This window comes from Gorilla gorilla, chromosome 13 (assembly GCF_029281585.2).
Source record: "Gorilla gorilla gorilla isolate KB3781 chromosome 13, NHGRI_mGorGor1-v2.1_pri, whole genome shotgun sequence".
Classification (NCBI taxonomy): Eukaryota; Metazoa; Chordata; class Mammalia; order Primates; family Hominidae; genus Gorilla; species Gorilla gorilla.
Genome location: NC_073237.2, coordinates 63906007 through 63927485, shown reverse-complemented (window position 1 = coordinate 63927485; position 21479 = coordinate 63906007). Strand labels below are relative to the sequence as shown.

General features: G+C 42.1%; 1 protein-coding gene across 26 annotated transcripts in view; it reads left to right on the top strand.

Annotated features, from left to right (window-relative positions):
• The window catches only part of KANK1 (KN motif and ankyrin repeat domains 1), a 242537-nt gene that overhangs the window by 213119 nt on the left and 7939 nt on the right, over positions 1-21479 (top strand). For 12 of the 26 annotated variants that reach the window (XM_031014270.3, XM_055350714.2, XM_055350717.2 and 9 more), the window contains 4 exons: positions 13320-13517; positions 14427-14535; positions 15646-15885; positions 18012-18099. In XM_031014270.3, coding sequence (XP_030870130.1) covers positions 13320-13517; positions 14427-14535; positions 15646-15885; positions 18012-18099 — 635 coding nt within the window. The remainder of the gene's footprint in view (positions 1-13319; positions 13518-14426; positions 14536-15645; positions 15886-18011; positions 18100-21479) is intronic. The other 14 variants (XM_055350725.2, XM_055350719.2, XM_055350720.2 and 11 more) reach the window with 3 other exon arrangements.

The window sequence follows — 21479 nt, the reverse complement described above, 5'->3', positions numbered from 1 at the left end:
TAATTTCTTAAAATTACAACTGGAGCATGCATCATAAGAAATTAATAGTTCAAGCATAGGCAACATAGTGAGACCTTGTCTCTACAAAAAATTTTTTTTTAATTATCTGGTCATGTTATCCTGTGCCTGTAGCCTCAGCTACTCAGGAAACTGAGGTAGGATGATCTCTTGAGCCCAGGAGGTTGATTTGAGGCTGCAGTGAGCTGTGATCACACCACTACACTCCAGCCTGGGTGACAGAATGAGACCTTGTCTGGGGGTGGGGGCGGTGGGGGGAGATTGTGCACGGTGGCTCACAGCTGTAATCCTAGCATTCTGAGAGCTGAGGCTGGCAGAGTGCTTGAGCCCAGGAGTTCGAGACCATCCTGGGCAATATGGTAAAACCCCGTCTTTACTAAAAATACAAAAATTTGCCAGGCGTGATGGCAGACGCCTGTAGTCCCAGCTACTCAGGAGGCTGAGGTGGGAAGATCACCGGAGCCCGAGAGGTGGAGGCTGCAGTGAGCCATGATTGTCACCCACTCTAGCCTGGGTGACAGAGTGAGACCCTGTCTCAAAAAAAGAAAAGAAAAAGGAAAAAGAAATTAAAAGTTCAGAAGAGCATATAATAAAAGAGTTAAAGCCTCCCTGGCGCACTCCTGTGGTAGCCCGCGTGTGTTTAGTATTTACAGATGTCCATGCTTGCACGTCTGTATTTTAGAAACATATATTTTTGTAATAAAATTTGAATCATACATAGTCTGCCTCTTTGTTTTTTCACCTAAAAGGTCACGAACATTTTTCTAGGATTTGAGAGACAATGTCTTGGTTTTGATGGAATTGGAACCTGATGGTGACCAGAGGTGTTCTGTATTTTTTAATTCCTGATAGTATGAGTTTAACGCATTTAATATTTTCTTTTATAAAATAAAAAAGTTAAGAGGAAATGAGTTTCTGTTATAACAAAAATGTTGGTAAAAAAAAGTTTATTCTTCCTGTAAATCAGTTGGATTGTTTTCGTTTGAGGCATAGATTAGTGTTTTCTTTTTTTAATTACTATTTTCTTCTAGAGAGGGAAGAGGAGAGAGAAAATTCCAGACAAATGACTTACAGATACTCTAAAAATATATAACTGTCTCTGAGCAAATACAAACAAAACTATAACAGTGGAATTTAACTGCCTGCCCCATGATTTATAGAACATTCATCTCTCATACTGAAAAGACCTGCTTTTTAAAATCAGCTTCCATATTTATACTCTTAGTTATCTTAGTTCATCAAAAGTTAATGAACTTGAAGTCATTCCCATAACTATGAAAGTAAGTTGTAGACAAGAGATCTGAGCCAAAGCAAAAGTAGTCATTACAAAATACGTTTCTAGGTAGTTTTCTCCTCGTTCAAATAATATATCATTTACCTGTCTTAGCACTTGGCTTCTTAATCACTTTCTTTTAATGCTCAAAAGCACCAAAACAATGCAATCCAAGTGTTTCTGGGACCCTGCAGATATAAAAATAAGATGTAGGTAGTGGAAGGCCTAGAAGTCAGAAGAGCTGACCTGTCATACTGGCTGTGTAGGTAACTTGCTGTGTCTTTTTTTTTTTTTTACTTTTAAGACAGGGTCTCACTCTGTCACCCAGGCTAGAGTGCAGTGGCATGATCACAGCTTGCTGTAGCCTGAACTTCCCGAGCTCTAACCATCCTCCCTCTTCAGCTTCCCGAGTAGCTGGGACTACAGGTGCATGCCACCATACCTGGCTAATTTTTGTATTATTTTTAGAGACAAGGTCTCCCCATGTTGCCCAGGCTGGTCTTGAACTTTTGGGCTCAAGCAATTCGCCTGCCTCAGCCTCCCAAATTATTGGGATTACAGGTGTGAGCCACCATGCCAGGCCACTGTATCATTTTAGAAAGGAAGATTGTGGACTTCCATGGCGTCCTGTGTCAAATAAATAGGGTGAGATTAGTTTTTCTCCTACAGTCCCTTCAGCAGGATTATTCTGTACAAGTGTGAGTTAACTGTTTATGTTGGTGACCACACATGTATTAGCATTCAGGCTGAGTTCTGAGAGGAGAGCGTAGAAACAACATATTTGTCCTTTCTCCTTTAACAAAGCTACATGCTTTTCCTCACAAAGTAGTATGTACCAAAAAAGAAGATGGTCCTTCATGAATAATCTCTACTGCCTGTTCCCCAAACCATCATTTGGGCTTAAAGAGTGAATTCATGCTCGAGCCCTTTTTTTTTTTTTTTTTTTTTGAGACAGAGTCACACTCTATCACCCAGGCTGGAGTGCAGTGGTGCAATCTCGGCTCATTGCAACCTCCACCTCCTGGGTTCAAGTGATTGTCCTGCCTCAGCCTCCTGAATAGCTGGGACTACAGGCACACGCCACCACGCCCGGCTAAATTTTTTTTTATTATTTTTAGTAGAGATGGGGTTTAACCTTGTTGGCCAGGCTGGTCTCGATCTTCTGACCTCATGATCCACCCGCCTCGGCCTCCCAAAGTGCTGGGATTACAGGCATGAGCCAGTGCGCCTGGCCTCAAGCCCTTTTTCTTAAAAACAAACATTATTTCAGATCCCTTTGAATTTTTAGTCATACTTTGGGAAATTAACCTAAATATTTGAAAGGACTCCATAATGAATTGGAAATTTCAGTCCTACCTGTTCTCAACGAGTAAGTTTAGATGTTCTTTAAAAATTAAATCAGAATGTCAAGCTGAAAATGTGGCACAGCAACATGGTTAATTAGCTGGGTACACTCTTCTTTTTTGTGTTTTCAGAAAGTTCTTGGCACTATCAATACAAATATAGGTCAGCATACCAGAACAGTTGGAATAGGTGAACAGAGCAACTTTTTAAATCCATTTTAATATATTTTTTAAATTGATTTTCTAACAAATTTGGAAACCCATGGCTATATACCAATAACTAATACCCATTCTGGACAGATAAATGTTACACAGAAGACTGGAGAATTTTGATCTCTTTAAAACCCGTTCAGCTCTAGTTTTGGGTGATTTTTTTTTTCTTTTTTTAAGAGATGGGGTCTTGCTTTGTCACCCAGACTAGAGTGCAGTGGCATGATCCGGGCTCACGCCACTGCAGCCCCCAACTTCTGGGCTCAGGGCTCAAGTGATCCTCCCACCTTCCAGCTCTAGTTTCATTGAATTATTTTTCTTGTAAAACAGTTTGCTTTTAACATTCCTTTATGTCAAGGACATAAAGTTTTCATTTTAAGTGGCTTGTTTTTCATTATAGTCATCTCATTTGCCTTAGAATTTAATATATGGATAATTATAAAAGCTAAGTGCACTTCGGAATGATAATTAATGCATCAAAGGTGTTCCTCTTATTTTCCAGGACACTGACATTTCTGTCACTTGTTGTCCTTTAGTGATCACTAATCTGACCAAGTCGTAAAATGAGGCTCATGCTTTATTGGTGTTTATGGCCGTTATAAGTTTGAGTTAATGACAGAAGACTTCACAGTTGCCCACTCTGCTGTCCATTAACTTCCCAGTTGTGCCTGTGAAAACCGTTGCCACCTGGTGAGAATTTTGAGCATCTAGACCAGAGTGCCAGAATTCTGAAGATGTTTTGTAATTACTCCACATGTTGCTGTCGTTTTGTTTTGTTGAGACAAGGTCTCATTCTGTCTTCCAGGCTGGAGTGCAGTGGTGCAATCATAGCTCACCATAGCCCCTAACTGTCAAGCTCAAGCTATCCTCACACGTGAACCTCCCAATAGCTAGGACTACAGGCACTTACCACCATGCCCAGCTGTTTTTTGTTTTGTTTTGTTTTGTTTGTTAGAGAGGGGGGTCTCACTATATTGCTCAGGCTGGTCTGCAACTCCTAGGCTCAAGCAATTAACCTACCTCAGCCTCACTAAGTGCTGGGATTACAGGCGTAAGCCAATGCACCCAGCCTGTTTTTTGTTTTTCCTCAGAGAAGGGGTTTCATTCTGTCACCCAGGTTGGAATGCAGTCTCAATCTTCCAGCCTCAAACCATCCTCCAGCCTCAGCCCCTCAAAGTACTGGGATTACAGGTGTGAGCCACTCCCAGCCTGTAATTACTCCTGTTTTTATCCCTATTGTTCAGGTAGCATTTACTTTCTGTTTAGTATGAACATCTACAGTTAGTGGCCCAGGGCTGTTAATTAAACCACCAGCAGTTCCTAAAAATTCACATGGATCCAAGTTGATGGGTTGAAACTAGAGGGGAGTCTAAATTCTTAATTTCAGTAGTCAGCTTTTATATTGGTTAATTTAATTCAGTGGATCTCAATCCTGGCTGCACAATAGAATCACCTAGGGAGAAGTTTGAAAATACTGATGCCTGCAATTGGAGACACTAGTTATATTACCAAGGCTTTGACTGGAATGGCATGTTTACAGACTGCTTTGGGGAACTGAAGTTGACCTTTAGAGCCAATGGAAGCCCCTTGGAAAAACTGACCTCCCTCATACCTTGTCCTTTACAGGGTTCCTAACCTGTGGTAAGTAAAGAATGTCACTTTCTGACAAGCTCAGGAGCCCCAAGTTATTTTGGGACCTCGGGAAAAGAGGAAGTCACCTAATTTATATAGGTATCTGCAGGCACAAATAAATTCTTGGCTGGGCTCAAGAGGTTTGTAAAAGGTCTAATTTGAGATTCCTTATGAAAAATTTCAGCAAAGTCAACGTAAAAGAAAAAGGCGGGGGCTATATGGCAAATACTTACTCTTGCTGCATTTTATGCAAATAATTAGCCCAAGCATAATAAGACTAAAACTTATTTTGGAAATAAATTGGTCCTACTATGATTGGTCTTTGGTACAAATAGAAAACCAGAGAGAGAAAAATTATGTTTCAGAAAAACTGTAGTACCCCTTTTATTGACTCCAGCCTTGTCCATTTTTTTGGATAAGGTTATCTGCTGATAACTCAATAATTGATTGGTTCTCAGGGTCATTTACCTGGGTCCCTCAAGGCTTCAGGTTGGTTCTACAGGGACTCCTGAAGCTAGGACTTTCACTCCTTGTGGTAGGGCTTACTATTAATCTTACAGTCTGCTGTTCACTTATGTGCTGTACTAAAACTATGGATAAGAATGACCCCAACCAGACACCAGTGAAGGCATACGGTCAACTTCAAGACGGTTTCACTTCTCTTACCTTGGGGGCAACCCCTTCCCCAACAATGTTCCATAAGCAAGAAGAAATTAGAGCTGTCATTAGCCTTTCCCATCTCCATAGCTCACACCTCAGGACTGAGGTGTACCGAAACCCAAGGGGGTGGGGACATTGAAACTCCCTTTCCAAAATCATGACAGTAAAAGAAACCTGACATAGCTGACTCCGTCTTACTTCTGACCTCCAAGCTGTCCTTGTTCATTACTAGGCACAGGCCAAGCTAACTCTGGGTAGAATTTGGTTTATAATTTAACCTTAAAGCAAGGATGATAATAGCCCTTCCCAAGACTAAACTGCCTTTGTAAAACTAATGAAAGCACACAAGGTTAGAATTATGGAAGGGCCCTGAATTCTATTTTATTTATTTTATTTTTTTGAGATGGAGTTTCACTTCAGCTGCAAATAAATGTTCATTCTCTCTCTCTCTCTCTCTCTCTCTCTCTCTCTCTCTCTCTCTCTCTCTCTCTCTCTCTCTCTCTGTCTCTCTGTCTCTGTTTCTCTTGCTCTCTCTCATATCTGGACCTATCCAGATAGTTCATTGGATCTACATTTTTTAAAGTCTCACCCTCGATTCAGGTGATTCTAAAGAGTAGCTAGGGTTGAAACGATTGAATTTTGTTTGTTGGCCTCTTTATTCTTTGGCTTTCCTGGCTGCACGTTTTCTTCGTTTTGCTCAAACACAGCAGTCATTTGTCAGTCTTATGTTGGTGCATGTGGTGCCTACAACTACAAATGGGTCCTTATCAAGTTCGGAGAATTGTTTATAGGCCACTCAAGACCAGCCAGAGTTTCAACACCATCCAAAGAACATTTTCTGGCAATATAGGTGACCAATTCCCTCTGACTTGACAAAGGAGAGCCAGTTTGGAATTTAATGAGGTTCTTTTCCTTACCAGTTAAGCCTCAGTAGAATCCTCATGACCTTTGGCTGAATTACATGGACACTTATTAAAGGCTCTCAATGGTCCCGCACTGTTCTAAGCACTGGACAGGACACCAAATAAGAATGTAGCATGGAGGAACTCAAGATGCTGACCATCTCATTGAGGAGACAGGGCATATTTGAATCTGGACCGTAAGTGCTACAGGACAATGATGGGGAAAAAAGAGATCTCTGTGGAATGGTTGGAATGGTATCATAGAAAAAAGACTAGAGAAGATAGAATTTGGGCCAAGCCTTGAAAAGAGTATGGGTTGAATTCAGCTGGTGAAGGATGGTGAATTTCCAGACCTGTAGGACGATCTAATTACTCCCTACTCACAGAGTTGGAGTAATTAAGTCACAGGACCACTCTGAACAGAATGGACAGAGTGGAGGAGTAGTTGAGAGGTAAAATTCCCACAGGCAAGATGAAACCTTCCACCTTGACCCTTGGATGCCTGCAGGAGGAGGTGGACCTTGATTGGAGAAGCTTTAAAAAGCCCTAGTTTACAAAAGTAAGCTGTGGTGAGAAAAATTATAGCACCTGGTATTCCTGGGTGACACTATCTGGAAGGGGTGGGAGGAAAGGCTTACCAGGTTGTTAGAAATGTTCTGTATCTCTGTTAGAGGTGGTTACACAGGCGTATACATTTACCAAATTCCATCCGACTTACACTTAAAATCAGTGCATTTTCGTGGGGCATGGTCCCAAGCACCTGGGTCCTGTGGTCCTAGCTACTCCAAAGGCCAAGGTGGGAGGATTGCTTGAGCCCAAGAGTTCAAGGCTACAGTTAGCTATGATCACATTCCATTGCACTCTAGCCTGGGTGACAGTGTGAGACCCTGTCTGTAATTCATTCTGTGCATTTTATTGTCTATAAATTGTGTTTGAATTTTTTAAAAATTTTAAGTTGTATTTAAACAAAGAGAACCTATGGATTAAAAGACTTTAAAATAATAGCAACCAATGGAAATACATGACTGGAATTCTGATGCAAACACCCTATTAAAGAAATTTTTTAGAGACTATTGGAGATTGGGCACAGTAGCTCATGCCTGTAATTCCAGTACTTTCAGAGGCCAAGGTGGGTGGATAGCTTGAACCCAGCAGTTCGAGACTAGCCTGGGCAACATAGTGAAACCCATCTCTATTAAAAATACAAAAAAAAAAAAAAAAGCCAGGCGTGGTTTTGTATGTCTGTGGTCCCAGCTACTTGGGGGGCTGAGGTGGGAGGATTGATTAAGCCTGGGAGTCAGGTTGCGGTGAGCAGAGATCACGCCACTGCACTCCAGCCTGGGTGACAGAGTGAGATGCCATATCAAAAAAAAAGACTATTGGAGAAATTTGAATACTGACTGGATTATGTGATAATCATACTTATCTTTTTTAAGATTTGATAGTTTTAGCCTCAATGGTTTGCATTTTTTAGAGTTCTTTTAGGGACATATACTGAAATATTTATGGATGAAAATGATTGAATCTCTAGCTGTTGCTTCAGAATAATCCAGTGTGAGTGGGCAGAGGGAGTTATCAGGGAAACCAGATATTTTCTAATCATTGTTGAAGCTAGTAATGGGAAGACAGGAGTTTATTAAACTATTGTCTACTTTTGTATCTGTTTTATGGTTTCAATAATAGTCAAAACTATCATGTATTTGCATTTAAAAAGTCATTGTTGGTTACTGAAGAGGAAAATGCTTTGTACAAGCATTTCTCTAAAAAGAGTATTCTGGCGGCCAGGCACGGTGGCTCACACCTGTAATCCCAGAACTTTGGGAGGCCGAGGTAGGTAGGTGGATCACTTGAGGTCAGGAGTTCGTGACCAGCCTAGCCAACATAGTAAAATCCCGTCTCTACTAAAAATACAAAAAATAGCTGGGCGTGGTGGCGGGCGCTTGTAATCCCAGCTACTCAGGAGGCTGAAGCAGGAGAATCACTTGAACCCGGGAGGTGGAGGTTGCAGTGAGCAGAGATCGCGCCACTGCATTCCAGGCTGGGCGACAGAGCGAGACTCAATCTCAAAAAAAAAGAGTGTTCTGGCATTCAGTGATTAAGTAGTGAGACTTTTTGGAGGCTGCTGCAATATTTTCTAAGTAATGATGAATGGACTTGGAGAAGGAAAAATGAAGATAAATGTCCTGCTTTATCTACTTTGCTTAAAATAAGTCAAAGGCACATTAGGCATTTCATATTTGCAGTTAGGGGACATCAGGTCACATAGTGTTAAACGTTGTTTGGGCCACTGAATTCAGTATTGTGTGTATGTGTGTTGAGGAGGAAGTTGGAGTTGTAAAGGAATCGTCCAGGTAGCCCCCATGTCCCACAGCTAAAGGAGAAAGCATCGTGCTGTTGATTTGTGGACAAGGGACTGTTCACAGAATTAGGAAATGTGAGTTCTAGTTCAGCTCTGTGGCCTGGGGCAAGTCCTGAACCTAGCTGGCCTTCAGAATCCTTAGCTGGAAGTATGAGAATTAAAAATTAGGTGATATCCCTTGAGGTCAGGAGTTTGAGGCCAGGCTAACCAACATGGTAAAACTCGGTCTCTACTAAAAATACAAAAATTAGCCAGGCATGGTTGTGCACACCTGTAGCCCCAGCTACTTGGGAGGCTGAGGCAGGAGAATCGCTTGAACCCGGGAGGCGGAGGTTGCAGTGAACTGAGATCACGCCACAGCCCTCACTCCAGCCTGGGTGACAGAGCAAGACTCTGTCTCAAAAAAAAAAAAAAAAAAAAAAATTTAGATGATCTCTAATGCCTTACATTGAATTTTTTGCCAGCTCTCACTCTTTTACTATAGCATCATTGTTTTAAACCAGTTTTCAAAGTGGGCCACCTGCATCAGTGATTCTTGTAGGTGGTGGGGAATGTCAGAAATGCTATCACTTGGCCCCCATCCCAGAACTGCAGAATGATCTTCTGGCAGCATGTGCCTGGGAATCTGCATTTTAGCCAATGTCACAGGTGATTCTTATGAAGAATAGAACTCAGAGCAGTTTTAGGGCTCGTTATTCGTTCTTTTTCTTCATATTGCCTCAAAATACAATCAACACTTAAGCTGCTTTTCTTCTAAGAATCTAAGAGATTTCAGAGCTTTACTTTGAAAGGGATAAAGTTGTAATCACCTGACATTGTGAGTAGATTTAAATGTTTAATTTTTGTTAGTAATTTATAAAGTATAATTTAGGAAATACTAGAGACAAAAAGAAAAAAGTTATAGTAGCCTGTGACTCTTTAGCCTTAGCAAAGCAGTGTTAAATGGGTTTCCTGTATATCCTTCCATGATTTTTCTAATACATATATATGTAAATATAATTATTTACTAATGCCAGTAGGCAGCAATGAGAACAAAACCTCTTTTGTATTTTTTTTTCCCATGAGTCAAACATAAGACTTCAGATTCAGATCAATTCTGGTGTGCTATAAGGCAGGCCTTTCCTACAAAGGGTGGAGAGGCCAGCCTTTCTTTTGGTGGGAATGGCCTGAGCTGTGTTGTGGGGCAGGCCGCTGATTTGTGTGATGTATCATTAGAGGGAATAAGCCCATTGATCTTTTCTAGTTTCCATTAAACTTGAACTGAGAGGCCAGGCACAGTGGCTCACGCCTCTAACCCCAGCACTTTGGGAGGCTGAGGCGGGTGGATCACCTGAGGTCAGGAGTTCGAGTCCAACCTGGCCAACATGGTGAAACCGAGTCTCTACTAAAAATACAAAAATTAGCTAGGCATGGTGGCACTTGCCTGTAGCCCCAGCTACTCGGGAGGCTGAGGCAGGAGAATTGCTTAAACCGGGAAGGCGCAGGTTGCAGTGAGCCAAGATCGCACCACTGCACTGTAGCCTAGCAACAGAGTAAGACTCTGTCTCGAAAGAAAAAAACTTGAACGGAGACAAAAATTGAAACTAAGGCCAGGCATGGTGGCTCATGCCTATAATCCCAACGCTTTGGGAGGTCAAGGCGGGCAGATTTCCTGAGGTCACAAGTTCAAGACCAGCCTGGCCAACATGGTAAAACCCCGTCTCTACTAACAATACAAAAATTAGCCAGGCATGGTGGCAGGTGCCCATAATCCCAGCTACTCGGGAGGCTGAGGCACAAGAATCTCTTGAACCAAGAAGGCAGAGGTTGCGGTGAGCCAGGATTGCTCCACTGCACTCCAGCCTGGGCAACAGCACAAGACAAGACACTCTCTCAATTAAAATAAAAAATTATTTACCAAAGTAGGTTTATTTTCTCCGTATTATTGTATGACCTATTTTTAATACACATCATGCTCATCTATGTTAATATTCTCCTATATCAAGATTTGTAATGGCCATATAGAATTCCTTTGTATAAATATACCAGTGCTTATATGGTTGTTTCTTACAAGCAGACTGTCTGCCTCTTTTTACTGTTTTAAACATGGAAACAATAGCCTTCTGTATCTGTTTGTACATCCTTAGGATAAAACTTTTAGACAAGTGAAATAATTTTTCATTTTTAAAAGTGATTTTGAACACAGTTAACCCATATTCACTATAGAAAAAATGGCAAATCCAAGGAAATTTTTTTCTTTTTTTTAATTAGAGTCTCGCTCTGCCGCCCAGGCTGGAGTGCAGTGGGACGATCTTGGCTCACTGCAACCTCTGCCTCCCGGGTTCAAGTGATTCTCCTACCTCAGCCTCCCGAGCAGCTCTGGATTACAGGCACTCACCACCATGCCCAGCTAATTTTTGTATTTTTGTAGAGATGGAGTTTCACCATGTTGGCCAGGCTCGTCTCAAACTCCTGACCTCAAGTAATCTACCTGCCTCAGCCTCCCAAAGTGCTGGAATTACAGGCATGAGCCACCACGCCCAGCCTAATCCAGGGAAAAATTAAAACTACCATAGCTGTTTCATTTAGCACAGAGTCAGATAACTTTTCGTGTGTGTGTGTGTGTGTGTGGTAATGTATTTTAATAGGATCACACAATACATGGAATTTTATTATCTGCTTTTTTCAATTAACCATATATTACAAACATTTTTCCACATCACCCACATTGAAAATTCTACAATATATCTGTAAACCAAAAATAAAATTCTAAGCCCCCTAACCAACGGAATAGATCCCTCCTGTCAGCCAGGGGATTCCATAGTAAACCTGAAAAACTAGTTCAGGCCATGATGGGAAGGAGGTGTCAAACATGCCTCATTATACCCTCCTCCCTTTGGAATTCAGGCACAACTGACCAGCATTAACATTAAAACAGAAATCTTAGAAGTGACAGACTCTTTATAGCAATACGATAACAAATTCCAACCTGACTCTCCTATAGCATCACATGACAGCAGACCCTAAAAGAAATTGAAGTATTTTACCCTAAAATATATTTCTTCGATGTATTTTTGTCTTTTTTTGTTTTGTTTCTTTTGTTTTCTTGAGATGGAGTCTCACTCTGTCACCCAGGCTGGAGTGCAATGGCACAATCTAGGCACTACAACCTCCACCTTCCGGGTTCAAGCCATTCTCCTGCCTCAGCCTCCCAAGTAGCTGGGACTACAGGCACCCCCCACCATGCCTGGCTAATTTTTGTATTTTTAGTAGAGACGGGGTTTCACCGTGTTGACCAGGCTGGTCTCGAACTCTTGACCTCAGGTGATCCACCTGCCTTGGCCTCCCAAAGTGCTGGGGTTACAGGCATGAGCCACTGCTCCCGGCCTCTTCGATGTATATTGAAATGGCCCTGCAAGGCTGTCTCTTGTGGGGAATATCTACACTATGTAGAGAATCCCCTTACCTGTCCAGGCCTTTTCCTGATCCAGGAAAGATTCAGAGTCTGGTACCTATTTAGGTCTGAAAAGAGACGTTTGCCATCTATATAGAGGTCTGAAAAGAGACATTTACCATCTATGTAGATGAAGCCTGCTACCTGGAGGCTTCATCTACATAATAAGAACCTTGGTCTTCACAACCCCTTATCTTAACCCAGACACTCCTTTCTGTTGATTCCAGGCCTTTAGATAATAAGTTAACTTTTTCAACCATTTGCCAATCAGAGTATCTTTGAATCTACCGAAGACCTGGAAGCCCACCCTTATTTGAGTTCTTCCACCTTTCTAAACTAGTGTATACCTTACATGTATTGATTTGTGTTTGCCTGTAACTTCTAGTCCACTAAAATGTATAAAATTAAGCTGTAACCCAGCCACCTTGGGCACATGTTGTCAGGACCTCATGAGATTGTGCTTTTGGCCTTGGTCATTCATACTTGGCTCAGAGTAGACCTCTTTTTTACAGAGTTTGACTCTTTTCATTGACATATCTGTATACATTAATTACAAAATATTATTTAATCCAAATTGCTTCGGTCAGTATACAGATTTTAAGTGGCTAACATATACAAAAGCACTCTAGTAGATTTGTTAAGAGAAAGTTGATCAGAACTGTTTGATGCCCTCAAAATGTTTACCATCTACAGGGGAGTCTAAAACCATCATACAAGTCATCTTGTACATTGTATCACAGATCCCAGGAGAAGGTACAAAAGATGGGCTGTGAGAGTTCAGGGCAAGAACATTGTTAGTGAAGGAGATCAGGGAAGGGTCTGAAGAGGCAGTGATGGGAGGGTGCGGCTGTGTGAAGATGGGGGAAGAAAGGTATTCCAGGTAGTAGAAGGGCATAAGCTGAGGCATGCTGCCAGGAAACAAGAGACCTGCATCTCTATACAGCGAGTACTGGCACTTAATGGGATGCAGTCCCTGTCCCAGTAAGGACGACAGGAGGAGTGGGAAATGAAGTTGGCGGGGGGGTCAGCCAGTACCAGGTTATGGATAGTTTAGAATCTCTGGCTCTGCAATGTGGACTACATTTCCTGAGCAGTGGGTGCTTTTTAGGCGTTGTCACATTTTGTTTTAGCTGGAATAATGATGGCATTGGAGCTGGCTGGGAGTAATGCTCTGGAGCATTGTGCCAGAGTGCAAATAGTAATGGAAGAGGGGCAGTAAGAATGCTACTTCCATGACTAGAAACCAAGGCTACGATGGTAGCAGCCAAAACAGAGAAAAGAAGAGGTGCTATGGAGTTAGAATGACGAGGCTCGGCAGTCTGCCTATGCTAATGAAATCAGGAAAGCTGGAGAGTCAAAGGGGCTTCTGAGTTTTGGTGGCTGGGATAATCGTCCCATTTTAAATTATGAATTGCAAGAATTGTTTTTTTTTAAGCCTGCTTTTTCAGTCCTAGCATCACACACTCTGTACCTTTCTTTTTCCTGATAGGCAATTATTTGGGATATACCTGTAAGTGTGGAGGCCTTCAGTCAGGAAGTCCCTTAAGCTCCCAGACATCCCAGCCTGAGCAAGAAGTGGGGACCTCAGAAGGAAAGCCAATCAGCAGCCTGGATGCCTTCCCCACTCAGGAAGGTACGCTGTCTCCACTGAACCTGACAGATGACCAGATCGCCGCTGGCCTCTATGGTAACTTTTCTCACTCACAGTCATTGGCATCAGGATTCTAGGGCCAGCATTGCCAGCATTCCAATTTAATGTCAATGTACCTTTTAAATTGACCTGGAAGAAAGTTAATATCGTTATTTGGAAGGTAGGCCCAGAATATCTTTAAATAAGGTTACCAAAGAGGCCAGGCATGGTGGCTCACACCTGTGATCCCAGCACTTTGGGAGGCCAAGGCAGGCAGATCACTTGAGGCCAGGAGTTCGAGACCAGCCTGGCCAACATGGTGAAACCCCGTCTCTACTAAAAAATACAAAAATTAGCCAGGCATGGTGGTGCACACCTGTAGTCCCAGCTACTCCGGCGGCTGAGGTGGGAGAATCACTTGAACCTGGGAGGTGGAGGTTGCAGTGAGCTGAGATCACGCCACTGCACTCCAGCCTGGGTGACAGAAAGAGACCCTGTCTCAAAATTACCAAAGAAAGAAAGCTGTACAAGAAAGCTTACCTGATATTATAAATTATGAAATATTTTAAATAGCATTTTATTCACGTTCTGGCAGGCATAAGTATTTTCAGGTTATCTCAGCTGAAGAAAAATAATAATCCCTGTTTAGTACGTAAATGGTCCTTGAGGCTCGTGAGACACGACATCACTTTATAAGCAATAAAGCCGGATACGAATGTCAATTTTCACTGGCTTTGTTATGTCTGGAAGTACTAATTGATTTTTTTCCCATGTGAAGAATGTTATTAATGGAACTTTGAATTATTTTCTTTGCATGCACACACTTTCCCATTGAATTTTGTGGAAACTTCTCACATATATATGCCAAGATCTACATTTACATGCATGAGAAAAGAACTGTACAGGAAAAAAGATCATTTAACATGTATGGGAGTTTTCATTTTTATTGCCTTGACTTTTTCACAGCATGTACAAACAATGAAAGTACACTGAAGTCCATCATGAAGAAGAAAGATGGTAACAAAGATTCAAATGGCGCAAAAAAGAATCTTCAGTTTGTTGGCATTAATGGAGGGTAAGGAAAGATGGTGGTTCTAGAGGCTAATGCTGTCAGTCTCCTTTGCCTCCTGCCTAAGTCACATTTCAAGGTGCCTAGTCGGGGAAGCGGCCACAGCGCAGTGATGAAGGATTCCCTCCTCAGAAAGGCAGAAAGGTGCATTTGGGCTTTTCTTTCCTCTGGTGCTGTCTTTAAGGATTTGTCACTCTCTTAAGGATACCTGATGAAGCTGAGCGGTTTACATCTCCTCACCTCTGATCTGAAAGAAATAGTCTTCAGCGAATGCAGCAGGGTTCCTGCACTGTGTTGGACAACTTGTACTTACCTATATGAGAACTCACAACTGAGCAGGAAAAGACTGAGAGCATCACTCTCTGGGCCAACGATCGCCATCTATTCCTTCAAAATGGGTCCTTTTGCTTCGCTCTCCATGTTTACGACCCAAATTGTAGGGCCTTTCACAATTGATAACCACATCACCAGTTTGCTTTCTAAATAGAATGGTTATTGTTTGTTCCTTCTCTTTCCATTGGCCCACGTACATAGTTAAGTCCCTTTGTTGTCCTACAATTGAATCAAAGCAATGAATTGATCCATGGCGCCCACAAGAAAGAAATAATACAAAGTGTACCATTAAGGTTTAACCTTATGGTGCCTGTTTTCTAAATCTAGAAGTTTTATTCAGTGATAATGGCCAGGAGATTTTGGAGGGCATACACCAGAAAAACTATTGATTGCCTATGTAATTTATTCACCTTGATACTGGGAGAATTAATAGGATGAAATAGGAAGAAATGGGGTGGGGGAGACAAAAAGTTAGCACCTACCGATCTGTTTTCCATAAAGTATGTTTTCTTTTGATTTATACTAAGCCGGAGATGCCATTATTTTCTTTAACAAGTGTTACATGATACCAATTGGTCATATGATACCGATTACCAATTTAAGTTAGAGTCCATTCAAAACCACGAGGCATTTAAATAGACCTTACTTTGAACTTCTAAGTGCAGGATCTAAAACCACTAGTGAAATTTCTGGAGTCAATTAGCAAATCCCTTCATAGAAATTTCTATCACTGGGTCTTCGTGAGCACACCTTGCATCTCCTGAAATCCCAATTGCCACCTAGGTATGAAACAACTTCAAGTGATGATTCCAGCTCAGATGAAAGCTCTTCTTCCGAGTCAGATGACGAGTGTGATGTCATTGAGTATCCTCTTGAAGAAGAGGAAGAGGAGGAGGATGAAGACACTCCGGGAATGGCAGAAGGGCACCATGCAGTTAATATTGAAGGTTTGAAGTCTGCCAGGGTGGAAGATGAAATGCAGGTTCAAGAATGTGAACCTGAGAAGGTGGAAATCAGAGAGAGGTGTGGTACATTCCCCTTCCCTCCCTTGCCCCTCCCACATTTAATGTACTTTGGCAATAGAGTTGGCCAGTTCAGAGCTTTTGTAATTAAATGTTTGCTTTTATCTGTTCCTCAGAGGTATACACATCTTGAGATACTAATATATACAAGTGCAGAGTATTGCAACTCTTAGATCTCTTATGGTAGAATGGCCTGATACCTAATCACCCTTGTTTTCTGAAACCTTAACTCTGCTATATAATTTAACATATGGAACCACAATCCATTAAAACTTCCATTGTTTGAACACCTTACCTTATATTTAAAGACATTTTAATTTTTTGGTGGCCAGCATACTTTAAGATTTCAGATTTTATGTTTAGCCATTTATCTTGATACAGGTGTCAGTATCATTATTACAGGATCATTGTGTGGATGAGGCCCTCAGCCAAAGATCACATATACTGTAAAGATGATGCATATCACTTACATGTTTGTATTTTGTTACACATTGAATGATCAAGAATATCACAAGAACAGAGTTGGGTATATCATAAATAGTAGCTGAAAAACACTCTGGTTGGCTGAAACATGTGCCTCAAAATGTAAGTTTTCAAGACCCTTAGATAAGGATTTGATGCTCATAAAATAGAGAGTAGAAAAGGTGGAAACTTCAGTATGGTTTTTCACTATGTGAAATATAAATAGAACATTTCAGAAAACTTACCTCTATTTAATTTGGCAAATGAAAGTTTAACTGCATTAACACAAGGTAAGTGTTTTTAGTTTATATTTCCAAGTGTTTCACATGGCTTTTTAACAGCTTTGAGATGTAATTTATATACCATATGTCATTTTTTTACTTTTCATATGGGTTAAACACTTGAGTCACCAAATGTGGGTTCAGATGTGTGGTTTACTGGTCAGCACAATGGATATATGGTAGTTTGTGGAAAGTCAAGGCAAGAGGATCGCTTGAGCACAGGAGTTTGAGACTAGCCTGGACAACATAGTAAGACCTCATCCCTACAAAAATATCAATTACCTGGGCATGGTGTCACATGCCAGCTGCTCTGGAGGATAAGGTGGGAAGATCACTTGAACCCTGGAGGTTGAGGCTGCAGTGAGCCAGTGCACTCCAGTCTGGGTGACAGAGCAAGACCCTGTCTCAGAAAAAAAGTAATTTGGGTCTCCTTCAACCCCCTTAAGATTAAAAATATTTTTTAAAAACTTAGAACAGGTTGGGCACAGTGGCTCACACCCATAATCCCAATACTTTGGGAGGCTGAGGCAGGCAGGCAGATAGCTTGAGCCCAAGAGTTCGAGACCAGCCTGGGCAACATGGTGAAACCCTGTCTCTACAAATACAAAGCCGGGTGCGGTGGCACACACGTGTAATCCCAGTTACTTGGGAGGCTGAGGTAGGAAGATTGCTTGAGCCTGGGACAGCAAAACTACAGTGAGCCATGATTGCACCACTGCACTCCAGCCTGGGCAACAGAGTGAGACCTTGTCTCAAAAAAACAAAAAAACTTAAAAATGGCAAAAAAAATCTCTAAATGTTATTCCAGAATGTCATAAAGGCCAATTGGTGAAGCCCAATGTCACCCTCCCAAACAAGGCCTCAATCTCTGGCTGGAGGTGTTGGCTCTGCACAATGGACGTAACCCTTAGACCCCTAAGGATTTCTGTGCTGCCTCCACCCAAGCACCTTGTGCCATAATGACCTGCCTAGGCGGGCTTGGGGCCACTTGCCTTTTAAAAATACATTTTTAAAAGTTGAAGCTGTGCACAGTGTCCCACACCTGTAACCCCAGCACTTTGGGAAGCCGAGGCAGGTGGATCACCTGAGGTCAGGAGTTCAAAACCAGCCTGGCCAACATAGTGAAACCCCATCTCTACTAAAAATACAAAAATTAGCCGGGCCTGGTGGTGCACACCTGTAGTCCCAGCTACTAGGGAGGCTGAGGCAGGAGGATTGCTTGAATCCAGGAGGCGGAGGTTGCAGTGAGCCAAGATCATGCCACTGCACTCCAGCCTGGGCGACAGAGCAAGACCCTGTCTCAAAAAAAAAATTATATATTTGGGTTGAAATAAAAATGATTTTCTTCTTGTGACCAATCGTAACTTGTTTTTTCTCCTTTCAGGTATGAATTAAGTGAAAAGATGTTGTCTGCATGCAACTTACTGAAAAATACTATAAATGACCCCAAAGCTTTGACCAGCAAAGATATGGTGAGTCTGACCTGCAAACACCATCCCCAGTGTGTACAAAGTGCATGAGTGGGTTCATTGTCAAGGCCAGCTGTAGGGCTGCCAGAGTTGTTGCTTGCATGCTTTTCTCCTGAACTGTTTCCAGCATGAGTGGGCTGGGTGAACATCATGTGGTCTTGCTCCATGGATCACACTGCCAGCATTTCCTTGAGGCCTAACTTCGGACATCCTTTACCCACCCTGGACTTTTCTTGGGGTGGAGGCATCTGTGAGGCATACACTTGCAGACAGAAAGGAGGGCTAACTGCAGTCAGTCGTCATCTTTCTACATATTTCATTTCTATTTATAGAACAGTAAGATCCAGGGAGCAGCATCCAAGAATTTTTTTTTTTAAGTTAGCATATGTTTTTAAAAGAAACCTATCTGAGCCAAGGTCAGCATTCCTTTCAGTTATGAAACTGTATGTTATGCTCTGATGTGGAATGCAGGCGGCCACTATTTTTAAACATAAAAATAACCGCACTTGTCATCTCGCAGTCTAAGAAATTCAGAGCAAACAGCAAAGAGTTTGTGGTTGCCTTAGTGATCATGAATGGTACAACATAGGACACAAGTATTTCTATGGCAATGGTTAATCTGACACCATGGCCAAGAATGACATATTCTCATGTGTCAAAGTTATGTGCACATTCTTTCATAGGCTAGACTAACCCACTGGTTGACAGCTGTCTTTTTTATTAGTGCATTGAGAAAATGTAGGATCCCCTAAGGATACCAAAATAGGGACAGATACTCAAGTCCCTTATGTAAAATGGTGTAGTATTTGCATATAAACTATGCATATACTTTAAATTCTGCCATATATTTTAAATCATTTCTTTATCATAATACCTAATACAGGGCCAGGTGCAGTGGCTGACACCTATGATCCCAACACTTCGGGAGGCCGACGCAGGCGGATCACATGAGGTCTGGAGTTCGAGACGAGCTTAGCCAACATGGTGAAACCCTGTCTCTACTAAAAATACAAAAAGTTAGCCAGGCATGGTGGTACACCCCTGTAATCCCAGCTACTCGGGAGTCTGAGGCTGGAGAATTGCTTGCACCCGGGAGGTGGTGGTTGCAGTGAGCCAAGATTGCACCTCTGCACTCAAGCCTGGGTGACAGAGTGAGACTCTGTCTGAAAAAAAGCCTGGAGTACAGTGGCGTGATCTCGGCTCACTGCAAGCTCCGCCTCCCAGGTTCGGGCCATTCTCCTGCCTCACCCTCCCGAGTAGCTGGGACTACCGGCGTCCACCACAACACCCGGCTAATTTTTTTGTATTTTTAGTAGAGACCGGGTTTCACCGTGTTAGCCAGGATGGTCTCGATCTCCTGACCTCGTGGTCCGCCCATCTTGGCCTCCCAAAGTTCTGGGATTACAGGCATGAGCCACCGTGCCTCCCAAAGTGCTGGGATTACAGGCATGACCCACCGCGCCTGGCCTCAAAAACTTAACACAATGTAAATGCTATATAAATAGTTGTTATACTGTATTGTTTTGTATTACATATTTTTTAAATATTTTCACTCTGCCAGTGGTTGAATCTATGGAAATGGAACCTGTAGATACAGAGGGCCAGCTGTACTAAATAAAATTGCTGGTCAAGTCCAGGCACAGTAGCTCACACCTGTAATCCCAGCACTTTGAGAGGCCAAGGCAGTGGATCACTTGAGCCCAGGAGTTCAGTTTGAGACCAGCCTGGGCAACATGGCAAAACCCTGTCTCTACAAAAATTAGCCAGGTATGATGGCATGTACCCATGGTCCTAGCTACTTGGGAGGCTGAGGCAAGAAGATAGCTGGAGGCCCAGAAAGTTCAGGCTGCAGTGCTCCATCACGCCACTGCACTCCAGCCTGGGAGACAGAGTGACACCCTCTCAAAAAAAAAAAAAAAAAAAATCCTAGTCAGGGGGAAACATAGAACTACATATTGAAATTCTTGGATTTGTATTCATGAAAATACCTGGCTATACCCTGGTCACTAGTAAAACCATAAAATCTCACTGCAGTGTCAGTATTTCCCATCAGGTTTAACCTAAACTTAAAACTGGTGCCTTACAACCCCAGATTTTATAGCCATAGTACGCTTTTCTTTCACTGTTCTCAAAATACTAGGTTACGTGGCCTTTGGGAAGGATTCTGTTTTCCTGCGTCCTCCAAATTGCCGATTATGGTGTCATCCACACACACTGTGATGGGTACATCTTTTTAATTGAATTTTCATTTGGTGTGAAAGTGTTTAAAGTATTGTGTTGTGAAAAGTAGTGGACGAGTAAACACAATGCCAGGGCTAGATAATCATGTCAGGACACCAGTTATTTAGCAGTAATAGAATTAGGATGACCAGAAGACATAATTTCCCTTCTTTCAGTGTGACAACTCCAAAGAAACAGGAATCTGAATATATACAGAAAAAAAAGGGACACTTTTCAAGTGACCCAAAATGGAATTGAAATGGTTAAAACTAAATAATCAGTAGCAGGATGATAAAGAGATGGAAGCTCTATAATCCCAACTCTACCTTCTCTACAGCAAGAGGACTTCTTGGGTTCTGGTGCTTCTGACATAGGCTGTCTTTCTTTGATATATTTTTAAACTTTTAAAGAGTAAGCACAGCAGAAATGAATATTAAACTCATATGAAGGCCCATTGAAAAGACATTGTAGTCATCCTCATCACCAGTACTGACTGCTCAGTCTCCATTGAGCTTCATGTGACCCAGGGTTGAGTTGATCATCCACAAAGCAAGTGCCTTCTTCATGTGTCCACAGCCTAAGGAAGTCAGAGTGGAGCTGATGAGAAAATGAAATTAGTTCCAGACGGGCTTCCCTTTTATTTTCCCTTTCCATGGTTGAACAGTTGTATTTGGGATTGGGGTGGGAATTGGGTTGGCTGCACACGTACGGTCTCCCAACCTAGTGCTGTGCTGAGGAGTTGAAGGAGGTGAGTTTGGTCTGGATAGGAAGGAAGCAGCATAATTCAGTGCAGGCTAGTTAATTTCTTCCTAATTTCTATGAAAGTTGTTTGCAAGGCCAGTATGATTACATAATATTAATAGCTTAATAAATGGAGCCAAGCCTTAGTGTTTATTCTCATCACAAAAACTATGAAAGCATGGTATTATCCAATTTTTCAGATGAGGAAACGGAAGCAGAATAACTTCCCTAGGGTCATAAAGCTTTTAGGTAGCAGAGCCTGCATTTGAAACTCAGTGGTCTGGCTCCAGAGCCTCTGCTTCTGCACGGTGCTGTCTGGTCTCCTTTATAGATATTAGAATCTACATGTCGTTTAAAATCAGGAGAAATGTCCCAGTTTGGTGTTTGAAGCTTCTCTTAGGGCTGTTGGTTTTTGAGAGCAG